The 20,254-nt window shown below is 70.4% G+C and overlaps 1 protein-coding gene across 1 annotated transcript in view; it reads right to left on the bottom strand.

The window, feature by feature from the left end:
* Window positions 1–840: 840 nt before the first annotated feature.
* Window positions 841–20,254, bottom strand: part of PIP5K1C (phosphatidylinositol-4-phosphate 5-kinase type 1 gamma) — a 44,305-nt gene continuing 24,891 nt past the window's right edge. The window contains exons 2-9 of the mRNA XM_058281070.2: window positions 16,078–16,109; window positions 12,914–13,006; window positions 11,747–11,877; window positions 10,953–11,070; window positions 7,210–7,362; window positions 5,758–6,057; window positions 4,164–4,369; window positions 841–1,189 (exon numbers count right to left, since the gene is read on the bottom strand). Coding sequence (XP_058137053.1) covers window positions 841–1,189; window positions 4,164–4,369; window positions 5,758–6,057; window positions 7,210–7,362; window positions 10,953–11,070; window positions 11,747–11,877; window positions 12,914–13,006; window positions 16,078–16,109 — 1,382 coding nt within the window. The remainder of the gene's footprint in view (window positions 1,190–4,163; window positions 4,370–5,757; window positions 6,058–7,209; window positions 7,363–10,952; window positions 11,071–11,746; window positions 11,878–12,913; window positions 13,007–16,077; window positions 16,110–20,254) is intronic.

The raw sequence follows: 20,254 nt of genomic DNA, 5'->3' as shown, positions 1-20,254 counted from the left end.
CGATGCCTCAACCCTTGCCATGGCCGCTGCCTGGTCCTTCTACCCCAGCTGCTGCTGGGAAGCACGTCACCTCCTCCAGGCAGCCTTCCCGGATCCCCCAAACTGGGATCTTCCCCTTTCTATCAGCCCTGCCTGTGGGACGGGCTCCTGGCTACTGGCGCGTGCTGGGCCCTGGGTCCCCTCTGCCTGCCCCCCCGGGGCTCTCTGTAGAAACCCCGGCTCTTGACTTCTCCAACGCCACCTAGTGCTGCTGCAGAACCAGAGGGAGAGCCCTGCAGGAGTCACACCCACTGCCAGGTGGGAGGAAACATGGGTAGCCCGAGTCCATCTTCAGGTTTTAAAAAAGCACCCAACGCCAGAGTGTGGCGCTGTCCCCGGGGGTGGGATCTGGGTGGGAAACGGGGTCTGGGACTTCCCCTTCCATACAGTGGCATTCTCCATGACCAACGCACGTGGCCCTCGTGATAAAAACTAACCGCCGCTTCATTACCAAAAGCTTGCCAAGTACGGGGCGTGAATAACGGGCCCCCGTCGCCCCGACTTGGAGCGGCAGCTGTTCAAAGAGGCTGGGTGTCTGCTCCCTCTAGACTTTTCCGGGCAGTGCTTCCCAGGCTCGAGACCACCTGGCACACATGAGTGTGAAGCCCTTGCCACGTGGTGGCGGGTCGTGAGCTTCTCTGCGCCATAAAAACGGTTCATGGCTGATGAGTCAGGAGGGCAGGCTGGGGGCTCCCTGTTTATTAGCCTTGGCCCTCGGCACACAGTAGGCGCTTAGCAGATGCAGCTGAATAAGGTGCGGCTGGCTGCCACCCACTGCCCTTTCCAGCCTGGGCTCGGTGCTCACTCTGGCTGAGAGGGTCTCTGTACACAGCAGGGAACTCGGTGTCCCTTGGAGGGACCCCTAGCAGGGGGCTCCCTGGGCCGGGGGCTCGGGATAAAGGCCGAACGGCGCCAGTGCAGGCTGAACCGCGCCCGCCCGAGAGTCAGGCCGAAGCCCGCAGCCCAGGTCCCGAGCCGGGGCCTCAGGTGGAGACGGGCTGGCAGCAGGTGGAAGCCGGAGCGCTCAGGGGAGGCCGCGCCTGGCCGGGGGGTCTCGGGCACCCACCTGTAGGACTGCAGGATGTCGATGATGCCGATGTGCAGCAGCAGGCGCTCCCCGCGGCCGTTCACGGCAGGAATCCCACCCATCCTGGGGGAGAGGGGCCGGTCAGTGCCTGCTGGGGGCTCAGCCTGCACCTGGCCCCCCAGGACTGGAGGCCCGGACCGTGGGGCCGAGTGAAGGTTCCAGAACTCAAGGGGAGCAGCCAGGGGCTGAAGGAGCCAGCAGTCCGAGGCTCCGAGCATCCTCTGGGGGCTCCCCGTGGCTCCCCGCCTGTCAGTTGGGACCCCAGCGTGGGGGGCTCCGAGGCCCGGGCACGCACATGCACGCACGTGCACACACGCAGGCACATACGCACGCGTGCCCGTGTACACACGCCCAGCAGGCAACGAGGGGGCTCCGGGCGCCATCGGGGGTTAACCGCATCCTCGGCACCAGGGCTCGGCCCTGGGTGGGCGGTTAGTGGGTCACACGCTGCGGCAGCTGCCCGGGAGACCCCCACCCCGCCGCGCGGGCGCAGGCCTCACTGCACGCCATGCTCTGAGCTCACCTGCTCCCCCGGCCTCGCCCCGCCACGCCCTGCGCAGACCCTACGAATGCCAGGACAGAATGAGGGCAGGGCCCGACCACGTGCCCGTGCCCTCTGTGTTGGCGTTCAAGGTGACCCAGGCCCGAGGGCTCGGCCCACCACCACCCGCCGCTGAGCTTCCCGGAAAGGGGCCCCCTCTCCAAGCTCGTTCTCGTGTAGAAGAGGGGTTGATGCCTCTCCCTCCAAGGCGCCCGGAGGGAACAAACGGACCAGGCCACATGCAAGCTGCAGCCGGCATCCGGGGCTGCTGTGATGGCACCTAAGGCAGAGGGTCCACCCAGGGCGACCGGGCCACACAGGAGACACGGGTGCTGTCTGGGGGCTGAGTGCCGGCGGTGCTCCTTGCATCAGGCAGGGGGAGCCCTGGGGGCTGCTCAGCACCCCACAGTGCCGAGGCCCCGCCCAGAACAACCAGCCCCCCGTCAGCAGGGCCAGGTGGGAACCCCCCGCGTCTGTCCCAAGGTGGGAAAACCCCGCGTCCATCTCCGAGGTGGGAAACCCTCCTGATCAGTCCCCCGAGGTGGGAAATGCCCCGAAACGTCTACCGAGACGGGAAAACTCTGCGTCCATCTCCAAGGTGGGAAACCCCCAGCGTCTGTCTCCAAGGTGGGAAACGCCCCGAGCCCGTCCCTGAGGTGGGAAAACTATGTCCGTCTCCGAGGTGGGAAACCCCCACGTCTGTCCCCCGAGGTGGGAAACCCCCCGCATCCATCTCCTGAGGTGGGAAACCTCCCGAGCCCATCTCCAAGGTGGGAAGCTTCCTGGGCCATCTCGAGGTGGGAGAACCCTATGTCCATCTCCTGAGGTGGGAGAACCCCGTGTCCATCTCCTGAGGTGGGAAAACCCCCACATCTGTCTTCTGAGGTGGGAAACCCCCGTGCCCGTCCCTGAGGTGGGAGACCCCCGTGCTCGTCCCTGAGGTGGGAAACCCTGAGCCCTGTCTCCCGAGGTGGGAAAACTATGTCCGTCTCCGAGGTGGGAAACCCCCACGTCTGTCCCCCGAGGTGGGAAACCCCCCGCATCCATCTCCTGAGGTGGGAAACCTCCCGAGCCCATCTCCAAGGTGGGAAGCTTCCTGGGCCATCTCGAGGTGGGAGAACCCCATGTCCATCTCCTGAGGTGGGAGAACCCCGTGTCCATCTCCTGAGGTGGGAAAACCCCCACATCTGTCTTCTGAGGTGGGAAACCCCCGTGCCCGTCCCTGAGGTGGGAGACCCCCGTGCTCGTCCCTGAGGTGGGAAACCCTGAGCCCTGTCTCCCGAGGTGGGAAAACTATGTCCGTCTCCGAGGTGGGAAACCCCCACGTCTGTCCCCCGAGGTGGGAAACCCCCCGCATCCATCTCCTGAGGTGGGAAACCTCCCGAGCCCATCTCCAAGGTGGGAAGCTTCCTGGGCCATCTCGAGGTGGGAGAACCCCATGTCCATCTCCTGAGGTGGGAGAACCCCGTGTCCATCTCCTGAGGTGGGAAAACCCCCACATCTGTCTTCTGAGGTGGGAAACCCCCGTGCCCGTCCCTGAGGTGGGAGACCGCTGTGCCCGTCCCTGAGGTGGAAACCCTGAGCCCTGTCTCCCGAGGTGGGATACCCCTGTGTCCATCTCCGAGGTGGGATACTCCTGTGTCCATCTCCAAGGTGGGAAACCCCCGTGCCCGTCCCTGAGGTGGGAGACCCCCGTGCCCGTCCCTGAGGTGGGAAACCCCCGTGCCCGTCCCTGAGGTGGGAAACCCTGAGCCCTGTCTCCCGAGGTGGGATACCCCTGTGTCCATCTCCGAGGTGGGATACCCCTGTGTCCATCTCCAAGGTGGGAAACCCCCGTGCCTGTCTCTGAGGTGGGAAACCCCCGTGCCCGTCCCTGAGGTGGGAGACCCCCGTGCCTGTCCCCAGGGTGGGACCCCTCCTGGTCTGTCTCCCTGACTGAGCCTCCAGCCCCAGAGGGGGGATCTCTTGGCTGATTGTCCATCTTGAAGGTGAAAGCTCGACCAAAACCATCCTCCCTCTTAATTCTAACTTATCTTGGCGTCTTTTATCCCAGCAAAGTTTTATCTCTGTGGATGCAGATCTCTCCACCCTGCCCTGCCGCCGGCTGGCTTTTCTGTCTTGCTGAAAGAAGCTTCGCCTCACTCCCAGATCCCTCGGGCCCCTCCTGTCCTCGCTGGTCTTTGGAGCTTTGCTCTGCAGCCTGTTCTGGGGCCGCCTCGGCTCACTCCCGGGCCCTCGGGACAGCCCCCGGGGGGGCCTGTTTCCCAAGGAGTGGCCCCCGGGCACAGGGAGGTGCCTGGGGTCTGCCGGGCCCCCTCGCCTGTCTGCTCCTGCTGTGGCACCCCCTCTTCCCCGCGGGGTGAAGGGAGAGCGCGGGGCCGCGAAGGCAGCCGCGGGGAGGGCCCCCCTGCAGGGGGCAGGGGGGCAGCAGGCTGGCCCGGCCCGGGCCCACCCGTAGGCGTCTCCCCCCGAGGGCCCCCTCCCCGCGGCACCCACGTGTCGTCCGTCTCGATGGCCTCGCCGCGCGCCGCGCCGCCCTGGATGGACTCCATGGCCGTGGAGTAGAGCGCCTTCTGGCCCAGGGGCCGCTTCTCGTCGGCGCAGCTGTGCGCGCCCTCGGCCTGCCGCTCGCGCTCCTGCTGGTCCATGTTGTGCACGCCGAGCAGCAGGCTGTAGTCCATGATCTTGAAGCTCTCCAGCACCTGCGGGCCGCGCCGTCAGGGGCCGGCCCCGCCCCGGCCCCGCCCCGCCCCGGCCACGCCCCCAGCCTCGGGGGGGGCCCCCCTCCCCGCCCGGCCCCGCCCCGGCCACGCCCCCAGCCTCGGGCCCCCCTCCCCGCCCCGCCCCGGCCACGCCCCCAGCCTCGGGGCCCCCCCTCCGGCCCCGCCCCGCCCCCAGCCTCGGCCCCGCCCCCAGCCTCGGCCCCGCCCCCCGGCCTCGGGGCCCCCCCCCCGCCACGCCCCCGACCCCGCCCCCTAGCGGGGACGGCGTCTCGGGCCCGGGGCGCGGGTGGCGCCCCCCGGCGAGGAGCTGGGGGCTCTGACTGCCGCCCCCCAGCCCCGCAGCGGGCCACCCCCGCCTGCCCAGGCTCCAGGGAAGCCCTGTTTGGCGCGTCCAGGCGGCTTTCTGGGGTGTCAGTTTCTCAAGGGGGTGGGCGGGGTGAGGCGGCCTTGGCGCCCACGGCCCCCGGCTGGGGACTGCCGGCTGGGGACCCCCTCGCTGAGCCCCTTTCCCCATCTCTGAAGTGGGCGAAATCAGACCTCCTGGGCTGCCGTGGATGAAACGAGCCGACACGGAGGGGGCCGAGCCCCCCAGGACAGACCCCGCCCCAGGACCACCCGCAGGCCGGGCTGCACAACCGTGCCCCCGGCAGGTGGGGAAACCGAGGCACCGAGAGGGAGGGCTGGGCCCCCTGGCTGAACGTGGCAGAGCCGGGCTTGTGCCCCGGGCCACCTGGTGCCGGGCTGCGGGACTGTCGCCGTGGCGCCAGGACGTGACACCACGCCGGGGTCTCTTCTCGGGGGTCCCTCTGCCAGTTGCCTCGGGGGGCAGGGCAAGGCCAGCCTTTCTGTCCCGGCCACGAAGTGCAAATGGCGGCAGTGGCCCCCGCGAGGCACAGTGCTCCCCCCGGAGGCCCTTCCCCGTGCAGGACCACGGAAGGCGTGGCTCCCCTGCCTGGGCTTTCACTCTTCACCTGCAGGGGTGCCCTGCGCTAGGACCGCTGGGTAAGCCGGTGCCGCGGCCACGCCTGGGGCTGGCTGGGCTGGGTGGCGGCCTGTGGCCCAGGGGTGCCATGCCCTCCCCCCCGCCCCCAGCTGGCAGGGATCCCCCTCCCCACCCCTCTGCTGGCCCCTGGCGCGGGGTCAGGGGTCTGCTCCGGCCTTGGGCTCCTCCTCCCTGCCCCTCTGCTGGCCCCTGGCACAGGGTCAGAAGAGGTCTGCTCCGGCCTCGGGCTCCTCCTCCCTGCCCCTCTGCTGGGCCCTGGCACAGGGTCAGAGGTCTGCTCCGGCCTCGGGCTCCTCCTCCCTGCCCCTCTGCTGGGCCCTGGCGCGGGGTCAGGGGTCCGCTCCGGCCGCGGGCTCCTCCTCACCAGGCAGTCGCGCTGCAGCGTCTTGACAAGGGCAGAGAAGGTGTCAGCGTCGAGCAGGAGGCCCTCGGGCATGTCCTGCATGAAGTCCAGGTCCTTGTAGGTGGGGATGCTCTTCTCCTTCTCCTTCTTGCTGGCGCGCCGCTTGTAGGTGGAGCCCTTGAGGTCGAACTTGAGGTGCATCCTGACGGCGCGCGGCAGCACGTTGTTCATGACCACCACGCGGATGTTCTTGCCGCCCGACTGCACGCAGTACAGCCCGTAGAACTTGGGCAGCAGCGTCCGTGGGTTCTGGTTGAGGTTCTGGGGGGGCGCGGCTGGGGGTGAGGCGCCAGCCCCGCCTCGGCGCCCGGAGCCCCCACCCCGCCCCCCTGCCCTCCCCCTGCAGGCCTCAGGCCAAGGTCGGCCCCGCGGGAAGCTCCCGACCCCCAATCCCGCTCTGCACCCCTGGCTTGGGGTGGGCCACGGCGCCCCCTTGGATGCGGGGCCCCCCTGCCGTGCACCCGGCTCTGGCTGCCCCACAGGGCCAACCCCTGTGAGCGGTCGGGACCCGCCAGCCCGGGCACCCACCCACGAGGGCCGGCTCCCGAGCGCCAGGCCGTGGTCGCGGCCCCCGTGCCCACTGGACGGGCACTCGCGACGGCAGGCCCAGTGCAGGCTGAGGCAGCTGCACGCCCTCCGCGGGGGCACGGGGCCCCCCTGCCGTCCAGCAGCACCCCGGCTCGGCGGGTGCGCCAAGCGGCCCCGGGCTGGGGGGCCCACCGGGGCCCCAGATATGGCTTTATTGTTGGGTTGCGGGCAGCCGCCAGGCTGAGAGCCGGTTTTTATATGTGGGGAGTTGAAAAAAGAAAAGCCAACAAAAACCAATAGTTGGCAGCACGTGAGGCTGGAAGGGGACTCAAATGTTGGGGTCCACAAACACAGCCCCCCGGAACGCCGCCCGCTGGCCTGCGCGTGCCGCCGGGCTGCGCCTCTCGGAGCAGAGCCGCGTTGCCGACACGGCCCGGCCTGCGGGGCTCAACCAGCGTCTCGGACCCGGGCCCCTGCAGGGGCCGTTTGCTGAGCCTGGACCTCGGGCCCCCGGGAGGCCCATCTCAGCGCCCATCACAGCGGACACCCCGAAAGGGAAACCGAGTCACGGCAGAGCTGCCCGGAGGGGCCGGGCAGGGGTCCTCGGGGCTGTTCTCATGCCCGTCCTTCATCTGGCGCAGGTGGCAAGCCCCTCGAGGGTCCCGCTGCCCCCGCCCCTGGGGCAACGTGTCCTCGGCGGGCGACCCAGCACCCAGTGGCGAGGTGGGGCGGAGGGGAACCACGCGGCGCGGCGGAGGGGGGAAGGGTACGGAGCCCACACTGGACGGGGGTGCGACGGAGGGGCGTGCGGGGCCAGGCGACAGAGCCCCAAGCGGGGCACGGGGCGCCTGCCCGCCCTCCCCGCCGGGACCCGGGGGCACCCACCATGTAGTAGCCGGGGAGCAGCTTCTGCAGGAACTCCGCCTCTTTGTGCATCACCGTCTTGATGATGAACTCGTCGTCGCTGGTGACGTAGAAGAGGGAGCCGCTGGCCCCCGGGTTGGAGAGCTCGATCAGCGGCTCGTTGCACAGGGAGTACTGGAAAGCGGCAGGACAGGCCGGTGAGCGGGCGAGGGGCGCACGCACACACGCGCTGGCCTCTGGGCTGCGACGGGCCCGGGCACCGGCGGCTACTGGCTCCCGTCTCCAGACGAGGAAGCGGCAGCTCAGAGAGCCACCACTGCCAGTTGCAGCCCACTACGACTCTGCGCAGCTTCCCTTGCAGCTAGAGGAGTCCGTGGAGCGCAGCGCTGCCCAACAGGTCATAAGTGGAAGCTTAAGAGGGCGGCAAGGAGCTGCTGTACTTCCTTTTTTGTCCTCCTCTCTTTCCCAACTATTTCCTGCCTGGAACACTGACGTGATAGCTGGAACTCCAGCAGCTGCGCTAGACCCCGAGGCGACCTTCGGGATGGAAGCCACATGCTGAGGACAGCACAGCGGGGAGGGAAGTTAGTGGGTCTCTGATGAGCAGCCCCCACCTGGCCCCGGCACCCCCCCTCCCTTCCCCACTGACACTTGCATTTTACCCAAGGGTTTACCGTCATCTCCCTGCACACCCCCCGCCTCCCTGCCTTTAGCCGGCAACTTCCACAGAGGGAGGGGCCCCACGGGACTTGTTCACTGCGGGGTCCCGGCACCCCCCACAGGGCCGGAACACAGCAGGTGCTCGATCAACGCTTGCTCAGCAAACAAGGGAGATGCAGGGCCGGGGGCTTTTGGCTAATGGGTCAGTAAAGGACTTTCTGGGGTTGGGCCGCTGGGTGAGGTCTTTGCCCCTCCCTCCTCCGTGCCCACCCCCCGTCCTAAGTGATCGCCGATGGCATACACAGAGGCGGCCACGGCGGCCCCCCGGGCTGAGGAGGCCGGGCCCCGCGGGGCACGCGCTGAGTAAGCCCCTGCTGAATGGGCTCGAGGCTACGTGGGTCGCTGGCGGGAGGGAGGGGGCCGGGCCGGGGGCCTCCGGGAGAAGCCCCCCGTGGTGAGGCAGCCGGGCCGAGGGTGAGGCAGCATCGGGGCGAGCGGGTGGCCTCCTGCCTTGCCCATGGGCTCCCTCTGGCCGCTGGGTGGAGGGTGGCTGGGGGCACCCACGAAAGTGAGAAGTGGCCAGATTCCGGCACGTTCCGAGGCCCCGGTCGACGGGACCTGCGGCTGCGTGGGCTGTGGGGCATGGCGGCCGCGACTCGGGGGCAGGGGAGGTCTGGTGGCCACCGCCCGCTCTGGACATCTGTCTGTCCCTCCTCCGCCCACGCCCTCCCCCCCCTCGCCCCTGGGAGCAGAGCGCAGGGGAGGCCCTGCAGGGCCACCAGCCTCCGGGCGCAGGGCCCCTGGCCCAGCCAAGCCGGCAGCCCGAGTGTCCCCGGGGGCGCGGGCCCCAGCGCCCCCGGGCGGGTTCTGGGGCGCTGAGCGCAAATAGCAGCAGGATGGAGGGACGGGTCTGTCCACGAGAACCCGCGACCTCCTTCCTCTTGAGGAACGAGGAGGGAAGTTTCTGGAAGCAAACCGCTAACGGCTGGGATGGTGCTGTGGGCCTCGGGCCTCCCAGGCCCACCGGGGGTGACATGGGGCCTTCTGGGCGCTGCAGAAATCTCCATGGACGTGGCCAGGCGACCGGCGGGACAGGACACGGGGAGACGCCCCCCCGGAGTCCCTCTTTGGCCAGGGAGGGCGGTGCGCGGCCGAGGGTGGGCAGCCCCCCACCCAGCGCCAGCCGTGCGCGTCTCCAGGTCTGTGCCCGCCTCCGCGCGGGCCTCTCCTCGGGGCGCGATGCACCCCCAAAACCCAGGCTCCTAAACGTGAACCGCGCCTGTGAGGCGAGCCCGCTTCCAGGAGGCCTTGCTGAGTCGACTGCCATCAAAGTGAGTCTTAGCCCTATTCCGGGGGCCCCGGAGGGTAGCTTGGGGGGCAGCCAGGAGCTGGGAATCGGTCAGTGGAGCCGGAGAACAGAGAGGGCGCCCACCGAGGGCCACGGGAGCCCAGCGCCCAGGTGCACCGGCTGCTGGCCCCGGAACGACACCATCTCCAGGAAAAAAGCGTCGCCCTGTGGCACCCCGATTTAGCTCGTTTCCCAGCCTCAAAACCGCAAGCTAACGAATTCCCGCCGTTTACGCCAACCCGGCTCAGTGTTCGCTGGAGCCTGGGGCTCGGGTCCCAGCTGGCGGGCAGCCATGGGAAGCGTGGGCTCTGGGGGCAGCGCGGTGCGGGGGCATGAGGACGGGGACCAGGGCGGCCCAGGCGGCCCGGCCTGGGGGACTGCCCCCACCCCCCAGGAGGCAGCACGAGAGGCGGGGGCTGCTGACGCCCCGGGCGCCTGGATCAAGCCGCGCCTGAAGCCCCATTCAGGGCAGCTCGTGCCCGCCCCGGGGAGGGCCCGGCCGAGGGCAGAGGCCACACGGCTGCACGCCGACCCCAAGCCGGGCCCCGTCTGCAGCTCGCTCGCTCCTCCCATCAGCTCCAGGAGGAGCTGTGCTGTGACCGCCCCTGCCTGACAGAGGGGGAAACTGAGGCACAGAGAGGTAAAGCAACTCGTGTCGGGCCACGTGGCTTGTGTTTCCTGGGCAACACGGGCAAGAGAAGGAGTGACTGTGAGAGAGGAAGAGGCACAGGCCCCGGGCTCCGTCTCTCTGGGTGGCAGGGCCCCTAGGAGCTCCTCGATGTGGGGGGCTCCTTTCCCATGAGGCCGCAGGAGCCGCCACCACAGGGGCAAGGGCTGGAGCTGGAGGCAGCGTGGGCCGGCCGGCCCCCCGCAGCCAGGAGCGTCCCCAGGCGCGGCGGTGCGCAGCCCCTGCCCGCCCTCCGCAGCACCCCGGGGAGGCCAGGGCGCCCCTGCCCTCACTGGCCAGAGCAGGTCTTGGCGAGGGGTGCCACGACGCCCGGGCACCCGCCCTCGGGGTCAGCCGCGTCCCCGGCGGAGGCGATACTGCTTGTCTCTGGGAGAACGCTGACTGGGTCACGGGGACGACGACCCGGGCGTGAGCCCTCATCAAAGCTCACCACACACACGAGGAAAGAGGCACCATGAGGGAGAGGGGCGGGTTCTGTCCTGGCAGATGTCACCAGCACGACGTGTGGAAGGGTCGTGACGGCGTTCTAGGGGTTTTACGCTTTCCCCAGTACAAGGCTAGGAAACCACGAGGGGGCAGATTTCTCACGGGGTCTCCAGGCTCAGAGAGGTGGAGAATGCGCCGAGGAACTTGAGGACGCGGCGGGGCGGGAGTCCACGGGGACGTCTCGCTGGGGCTCCCGGGAGGCCGGGAGCGGCTGGCTGGGTCGCAGGGCAGGGCTGGGACGGCGGGGTCCCTCGGCTCACCCCGTGACGCCCGCTCCCCGGCGCCTGTGTCCCTCCTGGATAAGTAACCTCTGGTTACGTTACAAGAGACTGTCGTCTCTTCTGCCAACGAGCAGCCGGTGAGCCCGGGGGCCGGGCCAGCGAGGCCGACAGCCTGGAAGCCGAGCCGGCCCGGCCGAGCCTCGGGGGACCCCAGCCCTGGCCCACGCCGTGGCTGCATCCCCGGGGGCCCTGAGCGCTGGCTCAGCCGCACCCAAGCGTCAGACCTCCTGGAGCCATGAGACGGTAAGCGTGCGCCGCGAAGCACGGCTGTTATGCGGCGGTCGCTGACAGGTACACCCACCAAGTAATCATCCGGCCGGATCCCGAAGAGCTCCCGGAAGTAGCGGAAGGCGACGGGCGCGTAGGTCTTGAACCTGAAGTCCTGGAAGTGGTGGGCGGGGGTGAGGTTGCTGCCTTCGCTGCGGAGAGAAGCCGCGGGAGGCCGTGAGGGCCGGGGCCGGCCAGAGCCCCCTCCCTCCCCCGGCCCCGGGCCCAGGACAGCGCCCCCTCAAAGCGCCCAGTCCCCCAGCAACGTGGGGCTCCTGACGGGACGAAGAGGCCGGGGCCAGTCTCGGGCCGCACCCCGATAACCGTGCACCCCTTCTTCCGTGAGCACTGGGAGCTCAAAATGGCGGCCGGGCATGTGGCCGCCCCGGGTAAGGTGGCTTCCCAGCCCCTCTGGCAGCTAGGTGGGGTCACGTGACCGCGTTCCAACAAGGAGGGGGGAGCCGAGCAGGAGGGACACGTGCTCTTGCCCGGTTGTCCTCTTCAAGGCAAGAGGTACGTGCGCCCCTCCTCTTATTCTCTGATGTTGTTGGAATGCAGATGTGATGGCTGGAGCTTGAGCAGCCCCCTGGGACCACTGCTCGGAGAAACCCAGGCTGGCATTGTGCAGCCACCTCATCGGCCCTGGGCTACCTATCGGACTTACTTGAGGGGAAAAAGATAACGTCTACTGTACCGAGTCTGATTCAGAGGAAAACTAAGATCCAGACAGAAAACAGGAAGGGCTGGGGCCCTGATCGGACAGCAGGGAGCCCGCAGGCGGGCGAGGGGGCTTGCGTCGGAGGCGCCACGCCGGCTGCGCGGGCCTACCTGGGGAAGAAGATGCTCTCCACCACGTAGAAGTCCTGCATGAGCACATCGCGCTCGGGCTTGGAGCTGAGGTTGCCCACGGTGTAGCCGATGCCCAGCTGGATGGCCCCCTTCAGCGTGGACGAGGTGGTCTGCGGAGGCCCCGTGCGTCAAGGCCTGCGGCCAGCGCCCCCCGCCCACCCGCGGCCCCCGGGGCTGAGAGGCCCCCCAGGACCAGGGGCGTAGGGCAGGCGGGGGCGGGCGGGAAGCCTGAAGCTAAGGCCCGGTGGCCCCGCGACACCTGCCGTGTGCCCGTCGCCCGCCCCAGAACCTTCCGGAACCGTCACCCTCTCAGAGCTGCCGAGCAGAGGAGGGAACCAGCCCAGAAGGCGAAGGCGCTCGCCCCCGGGGGAAAGGGAGATGCAAAGCGCAGCGAGACCCCGCTTCACGCCCCCTGGGACAGCTGGAATCATAGACTACGACCGCCGTGCTGGCAAGGACGGGGGAATCGAAACCGTCCCACTGCTGGTGGGAATGTGCGCCGGGGCGGCCGCTTCGGGGGCGAGCCTGCCCGTTCCCCTAAAGGTCAGGGCTTGCCAGGGCCTGGGGAGCGGCCGTAATGGGGGCAGGGCTTCTTTGGGGGACGATGAGAACATTCTGGAATCTGATAGTGGCGATGGCTGCACGACTCCGGATGTAAACTACAGAGCCCCCCCTGAAAAGAGGGGGCTGTCTGACAGTAAAGCTGTTACGGCGAAATAAAACGCACCTGCGGGGGCACAAACGGCTCCGCGGCCCTCGCCAGGCCCAGAACCTTCCGAGGGGAGGGGTGAGGGGGCTCTCATCTCCCGCTCTCTCAAGGAAGCACCAGGGCTCAGGGAGGCCAGGGCTTGTCCAAGGTCACAGGCAATCCCCGAGCCAGGCTGAGCTTGGAGAGAGGCTTGCTCGCGGCCTGGGGTGACAGGGTGCAGCAGGGACTGCTCCCCTCCCCCGCCATCCCGCATAGGCCATCGCCTCCCCCAGGCGTGGCTGTGGTGTCCCAGCTGTGAATGGACTCTGTGTGCGTGTGTGGAGGAGAGACACTTCAGAGTGCAAATGGGCTCCTACAATACCGCTGGAGCCCCGTGGCCCCTGCCCATCGTGCCCCCCCCCCCCGCAGCGGTGCTAGACGAAGAACACGTGGCGAACCTTCTTGTAGGTGGTTTCGCCCGAGGCATCCACGCCTCGATGGCCCAACTTTTTCCCGTGGCCGGGACCTGGCTGCCCAGTCATCGACGGCGCCTAGGAAACAGGAAACAGGAAGCGTTAAAAAGGAGACGGGCAAGGAGGACGTCGCCTCTGGGCGTCCTGATGAGGAAGGGGCTTCATCACCGAGCTCCAGAGGGCCCAGGCGCGGTGGGGCCAGGAGTGCAGGCTCCAGGGGCGCAGTGGGGGGGCCGGGACACCCCAGGGGGCTGTGGGCCTGCCAGCGTCCCGCGTGGAAAATCCAGAAAGCCGACCCCTGGGTCAGCGCCCGCCTCCTGGAGAGGAGGCCCGCCCGCCGCCCTCCCCGCTGGTGCTGCTGCTCTCCGGGGTGGGGCGCCCTGGGCGCTGTGGGGTGCTGAGCGGCTCCCCAGCCCCTCACCTCCATCGGGACCAACGCCGAGGTCCCCAGTAGCCACCAAGGGCCCCCTACAGCCCCCTCTGTGCAATGAGCCCGCTGCTCCCCACGCGGGGGTGAACGCTGTGGGGGGCCCAGGAAGGACGGGGCTGGGGGCGCCGCTCAAGAAGCGCCTGCTGCACGCGGGGCCCGCGCGGCCTCCTCGCCCCCAGCCTGTTCCGCCACCTTGAGCCTCGCAGCCCCCTCCGGGGCGCCCCTGGGTCCCAGGAGTGCTCTGCCAGCTCCAGCGTGCTCCCCGCAGTGGCCACCAGGGGGCGCGCTCTCCCCAGGGCCCCCCACCTCGCCCTGCACCCCCTCCTTCGCTGGCCCCCCACCATGCCCTCAGGGCCTGCCCCACTGCCCTGCCAGCCAGGCCACCCCCAGGGGCCCCACCCTTGGAGGGACAGTCCCCGGCGGGGTGGAAGCAGCCCTGCGCCCGCTGTGCGCGCTGACCCTCCGCAGGCCCCCACGGCTCGGGGCGCCAGGCGGTGGAGACGGCACCCCACCTGGGGGCTGCGGCCCCGCCTCTCCCACCTCCATCACAGCAGCCCGGTCGCCCCTGCCTGGCAGATGCTTCCAGAACCCGCCTGCGGCCGCAGCCTGTGCCCCCTGCAGCGCCCTAGTTGGGGCCTGGCGCCTGTCCACCCACAAGCAGCCCCCACTCCCCTCGGCAAACGGGCCTGGGCGCTGCCCAGGGGTCTTGCTCGGCTCTGCCCGGCCCCCTGCGGGCCTCCTTGGGGCGCCCGGCACGTGCCCCCCCAACCCCTTCTGCCTCTCCACCCTCTAGAGCACGGCCCTGCGATGCCCACCCGGCCCCCCCACCTCTGCGTGCCAGGAAAAGCCGCACAAGGCTAACATCTGAACCCCCAAAATGCGCTGGGCTTAGCCGGGACCCGCTCCTGACAGCCGCCCTGGATGGGCCACGCCCGCGTCCAGCTTTGCAGACACAGCCTCTCCCTTGGGCGTCCTCGCCACGGTGACGGGGACCCCCACCCCTGTCGGCTGGGGATGCAGCTGACGTCTCTTCTGTGTCGGTCTCGGCCACAGAGCCCAGGCCGGGCTGGTAAGAAAACACGGGGACCCACAGGAAGGACCCAGCGCGGCATTCTGGAACCTTCTGCCCCGGCTGGGGTCGCCCTGGGCTCCTCTGGACGCCCCCCCCCGCCAATCCCACGGCACCCAAGGGAGCTGAAGAGGCATCCGCGTGAGGACTCGTGCGTGGGTGTCCTGGGCAGCGCTGCCCAGGGGCCCGTCGATGGAGGACGGTCCACCAGGACGGCCGACCAGGGCGCGGCCGTAGAGAGGAGCGGGACGCGTCGCCAGCTACGGCGCGGGCCAGCCCAAGGGTGTCGTGCTGAGCGAAACGAGCCCGGCTGGAAGGACGGGTCGTGTCTGGTTCCACTGATCCGCGACGTCCACGAGGCGAAGGCGCGCAGGTAAGAGGGGCGGCTGCGTCGCTGGCGGGCCTGGAGCAGCGGCCTCTGCGGCAAAGGCGTCCGCCACAGGCCAGGACGAGGAGGGTCCCGGCGCCTTCCGTCAGCCTGCGTGTGGCAGCCGAGCCGGGACGGGGGCCACGGGGGCTCCGAAAACCCCGGCAGGGGCGATCAGCTCGGCAGCTCAGAAAGGACCTCGCAGGCAGCGATTACGCTTCTTACTCCAGAAAGAACGAACAAGACCAGCGACTTGTGGACAATGGTAACGTAATATTCTTGCACGGGCGTAGCAGGAGGTGCGGTGTTAATAGCGGGGACGTGGGACACGCACGCCAAGTGCACGCTGGGGGCCACTCGTGGCACGGCGGGTGACGCTCCCTCATCATCTAAGACGCCCCCGACAGTGGAAGGCGCTGGGGACGGGTGTCGGAATTCTGCACGTCGCGCATCGCTGCTCTGTAAGTTCTCGACTTTCCTAATAAAACGCGTGTATATATATTTTTAAAAAGTGAAAAAGGAGACGAGTGGCCGCTAGGGACCGGGGGTGACAGCTAACAGGACTGGGGTTCTTGACGTGATGACATCGTTCTGACGTTGGCGGGACGCGGCTCCACCTGTAGGCCCGGGAGAGACTTCTGGAAGGATGATCCCACGAGAACGGTGACGGCGGCTCTCTCTGGGTGGCAGGGGGCCCTTGGGTTTTCTGGCCCCACATCCACCGGCCACGCCCCTTTCCTTTCCCTGGTGACTCTGATCCACTTTCCAGCCCGGTGATCTGCTGTTTCTAGAAAGTTCTCGGGGGCCGGGCTCCGCTCCCTGAGCACCACGTTCCCAGCTTCATCCACGTGGCCCTCGGAACGAACGTCCTCTTGCGCCTCTGGTCTCCTCCTCACACCTCGCAGGCCCCCGGGGGCTTCGGAGCAGCCCCTCCCCGAGCTGCGCAGCCCAGCCCCAGCCTGCAGGCCCCGGCTCCCCGCTCCCCACACGTGGGTGCTGGTGCCCGAAGCCCCCGAGTCCCTGGCCGGGCGGGCTTGGACTCTGGGGGACAGACCCCTCGGCGCCTGCTGCCCTCTGGGGGTGACGCTGCCTCTGCGCAGCCCCCCAGCCCTCTCCTGGGGCCCCCCCGGCTGCTGGACCCCGGGAAGGTTCCTTCAGCCCCCCGTCCTACCCCCTTGACTCAAGTTCCCGGGGCGCCCCCGGGCAGGTGCGTGCCCCCATCGCCCGTGGGCGAGGCCCGGGGCCCCGGGACGGGGGGGGGGGGGGGCGGGGCGGGGGCTCACCTCCGTCAGGGCCATCTTCTTCTGAGCCAGACCTGCGGAGAGAAGGAGCCTTCAGGCGGGGACCAGGCACGCACGACGCGGCACTGGGCCCCGAGATGCACCGCCCACCCCCAAGCCCCCCGCACACCCAGGAGCAGGCGCCCGCACGCGGGGACGGAGGCGCAGGTGACCAGCCTGCGTGGGACGTGCACGGCGGGGAGCAGGAGGCCGCGGGCAGCGCCCGTGCCCACCCTCCTGGCTCAAAAGCCGGCGCGGGGCCCAGGCACCGGGGGCCCCGCAGAGTGGAGCGGGGAGCAGGCGGCAGGGGCGGCTGCGGCACTGGTCACCCCGTGAGGCGCGCCCCGGGGCCCGGGCTTCCTGCGAGGGGGCAAGGAGAGCGCCCCGCCTGACACCAGGCCGGAGGCCAACGCTGCCGCGACCCCTGACCCCTCCGCTGGCAGGGCGGGGGAGCCAGGAGGGGCTTCAGTTCCAGGGGCGGGGGGCGGCGGCAGGGTGGGCCACTGCCGGGGGGGGGCTTGCCCAGGGGTCCACCACTGCCGGGGGAGGGGCCCCCACTGCCTAGGGGCTCCCCCACTGCTGAGGAGCTTGGCCACTGCAGGGTCTTTGCCACTACTGGGGGGTCAGCCATTGATGAGGGGCTCGGCCACTGCTGGGGGGCTCAGCCACTGCCGGAAGCCACCCCACCGCCCAGGGACCTTGCAGGCTCCCCCCGGGAGCTGGCGCGGGAGAGGGCTGCTGAGAGGAGGGCGTGGTGCAGGAGCCAGCCGAGGCTGAGCCCCCAGGGCCGCGCCTGTGTTTCTGCCCGCACAGACCCCTGGGCCCCTTGGGTGCCCCCGGCGGCTGGAGGCCAGAGCCCACGCCCAGGGGCAGGGGCAGGGACCGCTGGGGGCATTGGCCGTCTGGGCAGGGACAGCGCTCCGGCCCGTGGACCCCGGTGGGGGCGGGGGGCATGGGCACGGGGGCCTTGCCGAGCCGTGGTGTCGCGCTGGGGGAGGGGCGCTCACTGGTGCCCCTCGACGGCCACGTCCCAAGATAAGCGCCGGGCGGCCGTGGCCCCCCACGCGGCAAGAGGGGCCCCGAGGGCAGCGGGCAGGCGGGAAGCAGGAAGTGGCCGGGAGGGGCGCGGAAACAGGCCGTCCCTGGAGCCTCCAGAGGGCCCTGGCCCCGAGGACACCGTGACTCTGGCCCCCAGGGACCCACCGCACAGAGTGGGGGGACCAGGCGGGGGTGCCCGGGTGTCTGAAAGCCGTGGGCTGGGGCCCCGGGGGCGGTCGCCCGCCCACTCACCCCCAGCCTCACCCCAGGCCTGGCCACCCGCGCCCTAAGCTGGTGGCCCTCGGGGACCCCAACACGGCCGGCGGGCGGCTGCTCGGCCCCTCCAGCCCCGGGGCCATCGGGGCCTGCCCGCTCCACGCCGACGGGGCTAGGAGCAAAACATCACCTGGGGGGCCGAGCCGTGGCCCCCGAGACACACCCGAGCCCCCATCCCCAGGGAAGGGGGTCTCGGGCCAAAGCAGACGAGCTGGAGCCCTCGTGGGAAGAACTTTGGACATTGAGATGGACGGCCAAGGGGGGGCGGTCACGGGTCGTCGGAGGCCGAGCGCGGCCCGAGAGACGTAGCCACGCGCGAGCTCGGCTGCCGGGAGCCTCCCGGCCTTTGCACGCCACTCGGTTTGGACTCCGCCACTCGGTTTGGGCTCCGCCACTCAGTTTGGGCTCCGGCCTCCTGAGCCGGCAAAGAGTCAACCTCTGCTGCCTGAGGCCGGACCTCGGGGGCGCAGCGCAGGAGACAGGCGGGGGCCCACCCAGGACTGCTGCGGGGTGGGGGACAAGGGGCCGAGCCTGGGGCCCTGAACGAGGAACTGCTGCTCTCTGAGCCTCGGGGTGCTGCGCTCCACATGGGAGACCGGTGCCAACCCCGCGGGGACCTGACTGGGACCCCAGGCCTGGGTGTTGCCCCCCCACAGCCCCGCGGCCGGCGGGGCAGGGCTGAGCTGGCCGCCGAGGACCTGGGTGGAGCGGACGGCACAGGGTGGGCAGGCGAGGGGGCCTGGCCGGGCGGCCCCGGGGTCCGCAGCTGCCGTGTGAGGCCCGCTCTGCCCCGGGACCCCCGAGCTGGGATGGGCCAGGCCCTGCGGACCCACGTGGGTCCTGCCCTCACGGGCTCCAGGCCTGCGGGGTCACAGGCAATGAGCACAGGCACGAGCAGGTGCGGCCAGGCGGGCTGGGGGCTGGCAGGGAGTGAGGGTCCCAGGGAGGGCAAGGGGCCCGTGCAAAGGCCCTGGGGCAGCCTGGCGTGTGGGAGGGGCAGCGAGGAGCCCTGGGGCTGGAGCGGAGGAGCCAGGGGGCGGGCGGGGAGGGGGCGGGCAGGGTGTGTGGGCCTGGGGGGCGCAGGGAGCCGTGGAGGGCTGCGGGCAGAGGAGGGACGGCCCTGCCGTGGGTGCTCCCGGGCGCCTCTGGCGGCTGCGGGGAGGACAGCGGGTGGGGGAGGAGCCAGGGCGGAGGGGGCGGGCGGCTCAGGGACACTCAGGTCAGGAGTGGCCGAGGGGCTGGGACGGAGCAGGGACGGGAGGACAGCGTGGCCGCAGCCTGGGTGGGGGGCGTACAAGGCCATGCGGCCCCCAGGGGGGACGTCGAGGGGCCGCTGGACCCCAAGCCTGGGGTGGCACGGGCCCCGGGAGGCGGTCCAGAGGGGGAAACCGAGGCCCGCGCCTTGCCTGCTGGCCATGTGGGCGGCCAGGAGGGGGCGCCCCAAGCCGGGGCAAAGCGGGGACCCCGCCCAGGCCGAGGTGGGCGTGGAGGAGGGCAGCGGAAGGTGCTGGAAGCTGACATAATATTTTCTTTGGCTGCCCAACAGCAGAACAATTCATGGTTTCGTGGCGTCGAGGGTGTGGGGGAAGGAAAGGGTGAGAAGGCAGGAAGCCGGCGGGGCCGGGAGGAAGCTTCTAGAACGCGCCTGGGCGCCCCTCGGTGGTGGGCCTGGACACCCGGGGTGGCCCCCCCTTCTCGCGCTGTGCCGGGCGCCACCCCCCCCATTGACGTCCTCGCGGAGGGGCCGGTGACGGGCCCTGCTGCCCCTTCCCCAGTGTGGAATCCTGGGCTCCGGGAACGCCCGCGGCCTGCGGCTCGCCCTGCTTTGGGGTCCCCGATGGACCCCACGTCCAGCGCCGGTAGAACACACGAGACCCCTGCAGCCGGGTGCTGCCCGGACACCGAGGGCGGCGGTCCCTGCCCGCAGGCCACCCCTCCCTTCGCGACCCCGTCGCGGCCCCGTCGCGGCCCCGTCGCGGTGGCGGCCTCTACACCGTGCCCGGCCGAGGGCCACCCAGCCCCTCTTCACACTTCCAGCCCCCGGCCTGGGCGCGCACACTGCCCTGCTCCGCGTCAGGGGGCCAGGCGGTGACGCGGGGACGCTGGGGACAGAAGAGCAGGTGCAGCCTGGGGACAGCGCCAGGGGTGGTGCCAGGAGCCTCGGAGGCCCCGGCGCGTCCCGCACCTGGGCCAGGTGACGGATCCCCGTGGGGACCCCCTCCCCGGAGTGTGCCCGGGGCCTGGGGCCCCTCCCTCTGCTGGCTTCCGGCACATCCCCTGCCTGCCGTGGGGGCCCGGCAGGAGCCAGCGACCCGGAGGGACCTCAGCCCCTCGGTGCCGGGCGCAACGCGGCCTGATGAGCCCCCAACGCGGCCGAGCCCTGCTGGGAAGAGAGCGGGGCAGGGCGGGTCCCCGCGGTGGCGGGGGGGGGGGGGGTTGTCCCAGGCGAGTGGCAGGCGTCATCCCTCCCTCGCCCCCTCCTGGGCGTCCCCAATGGCCCCCCTAAAGGGCTGTCACCCGGTCCAGGAGGCGGGTCCCCCCCACCTGGGTGGCCCTGCCCGGGTGGCCCAAGGCCGGCCTCAGCCCTGCTGACCCCAACGGGGCCGCTGGCACCCCTGCCGATCACTCTCCATCTCGCCCCCGAGGTTCCTCTCCCCAGGCTGCTCGCCTCCCCCAGGGCCGCCCTGGCCCCCGACCCCCAGCCCTGGCCCCAGGGTCCCCGGAGGCCCCGGGCTTGGGGACCGCGAGGTCAGGTGAGGCTAGGCCAGGACTGGCACAGCCCCCCGCCCAGACGTGGCCCCAACTTCTGGGGGAGCCGCCCGTTTTCGAGGAAATTCAGTTTTAAAAATAGCCGGGAGGCAGGCAG

The sequence above is a fragment of the Dasypus novemcinctus genome, chromosome 19 (assembly GCF_030445035.2).
Source record: "Dasypus novemcinctus isolate mDasNov1 chromosome 19, mDasNov1.1.hap2, whole genome shotgun sequence".
NCBI lineage: Eukaryota > Metazoa > Chordata > Mammalia > Cingulata > Dasypodidae > Dasypus > Dasypus novemcinctus.
Note: the sequence above shows the minus strand (reverse complement) of the source record. Positions and strands in the feature narration are given on the sequence as shown.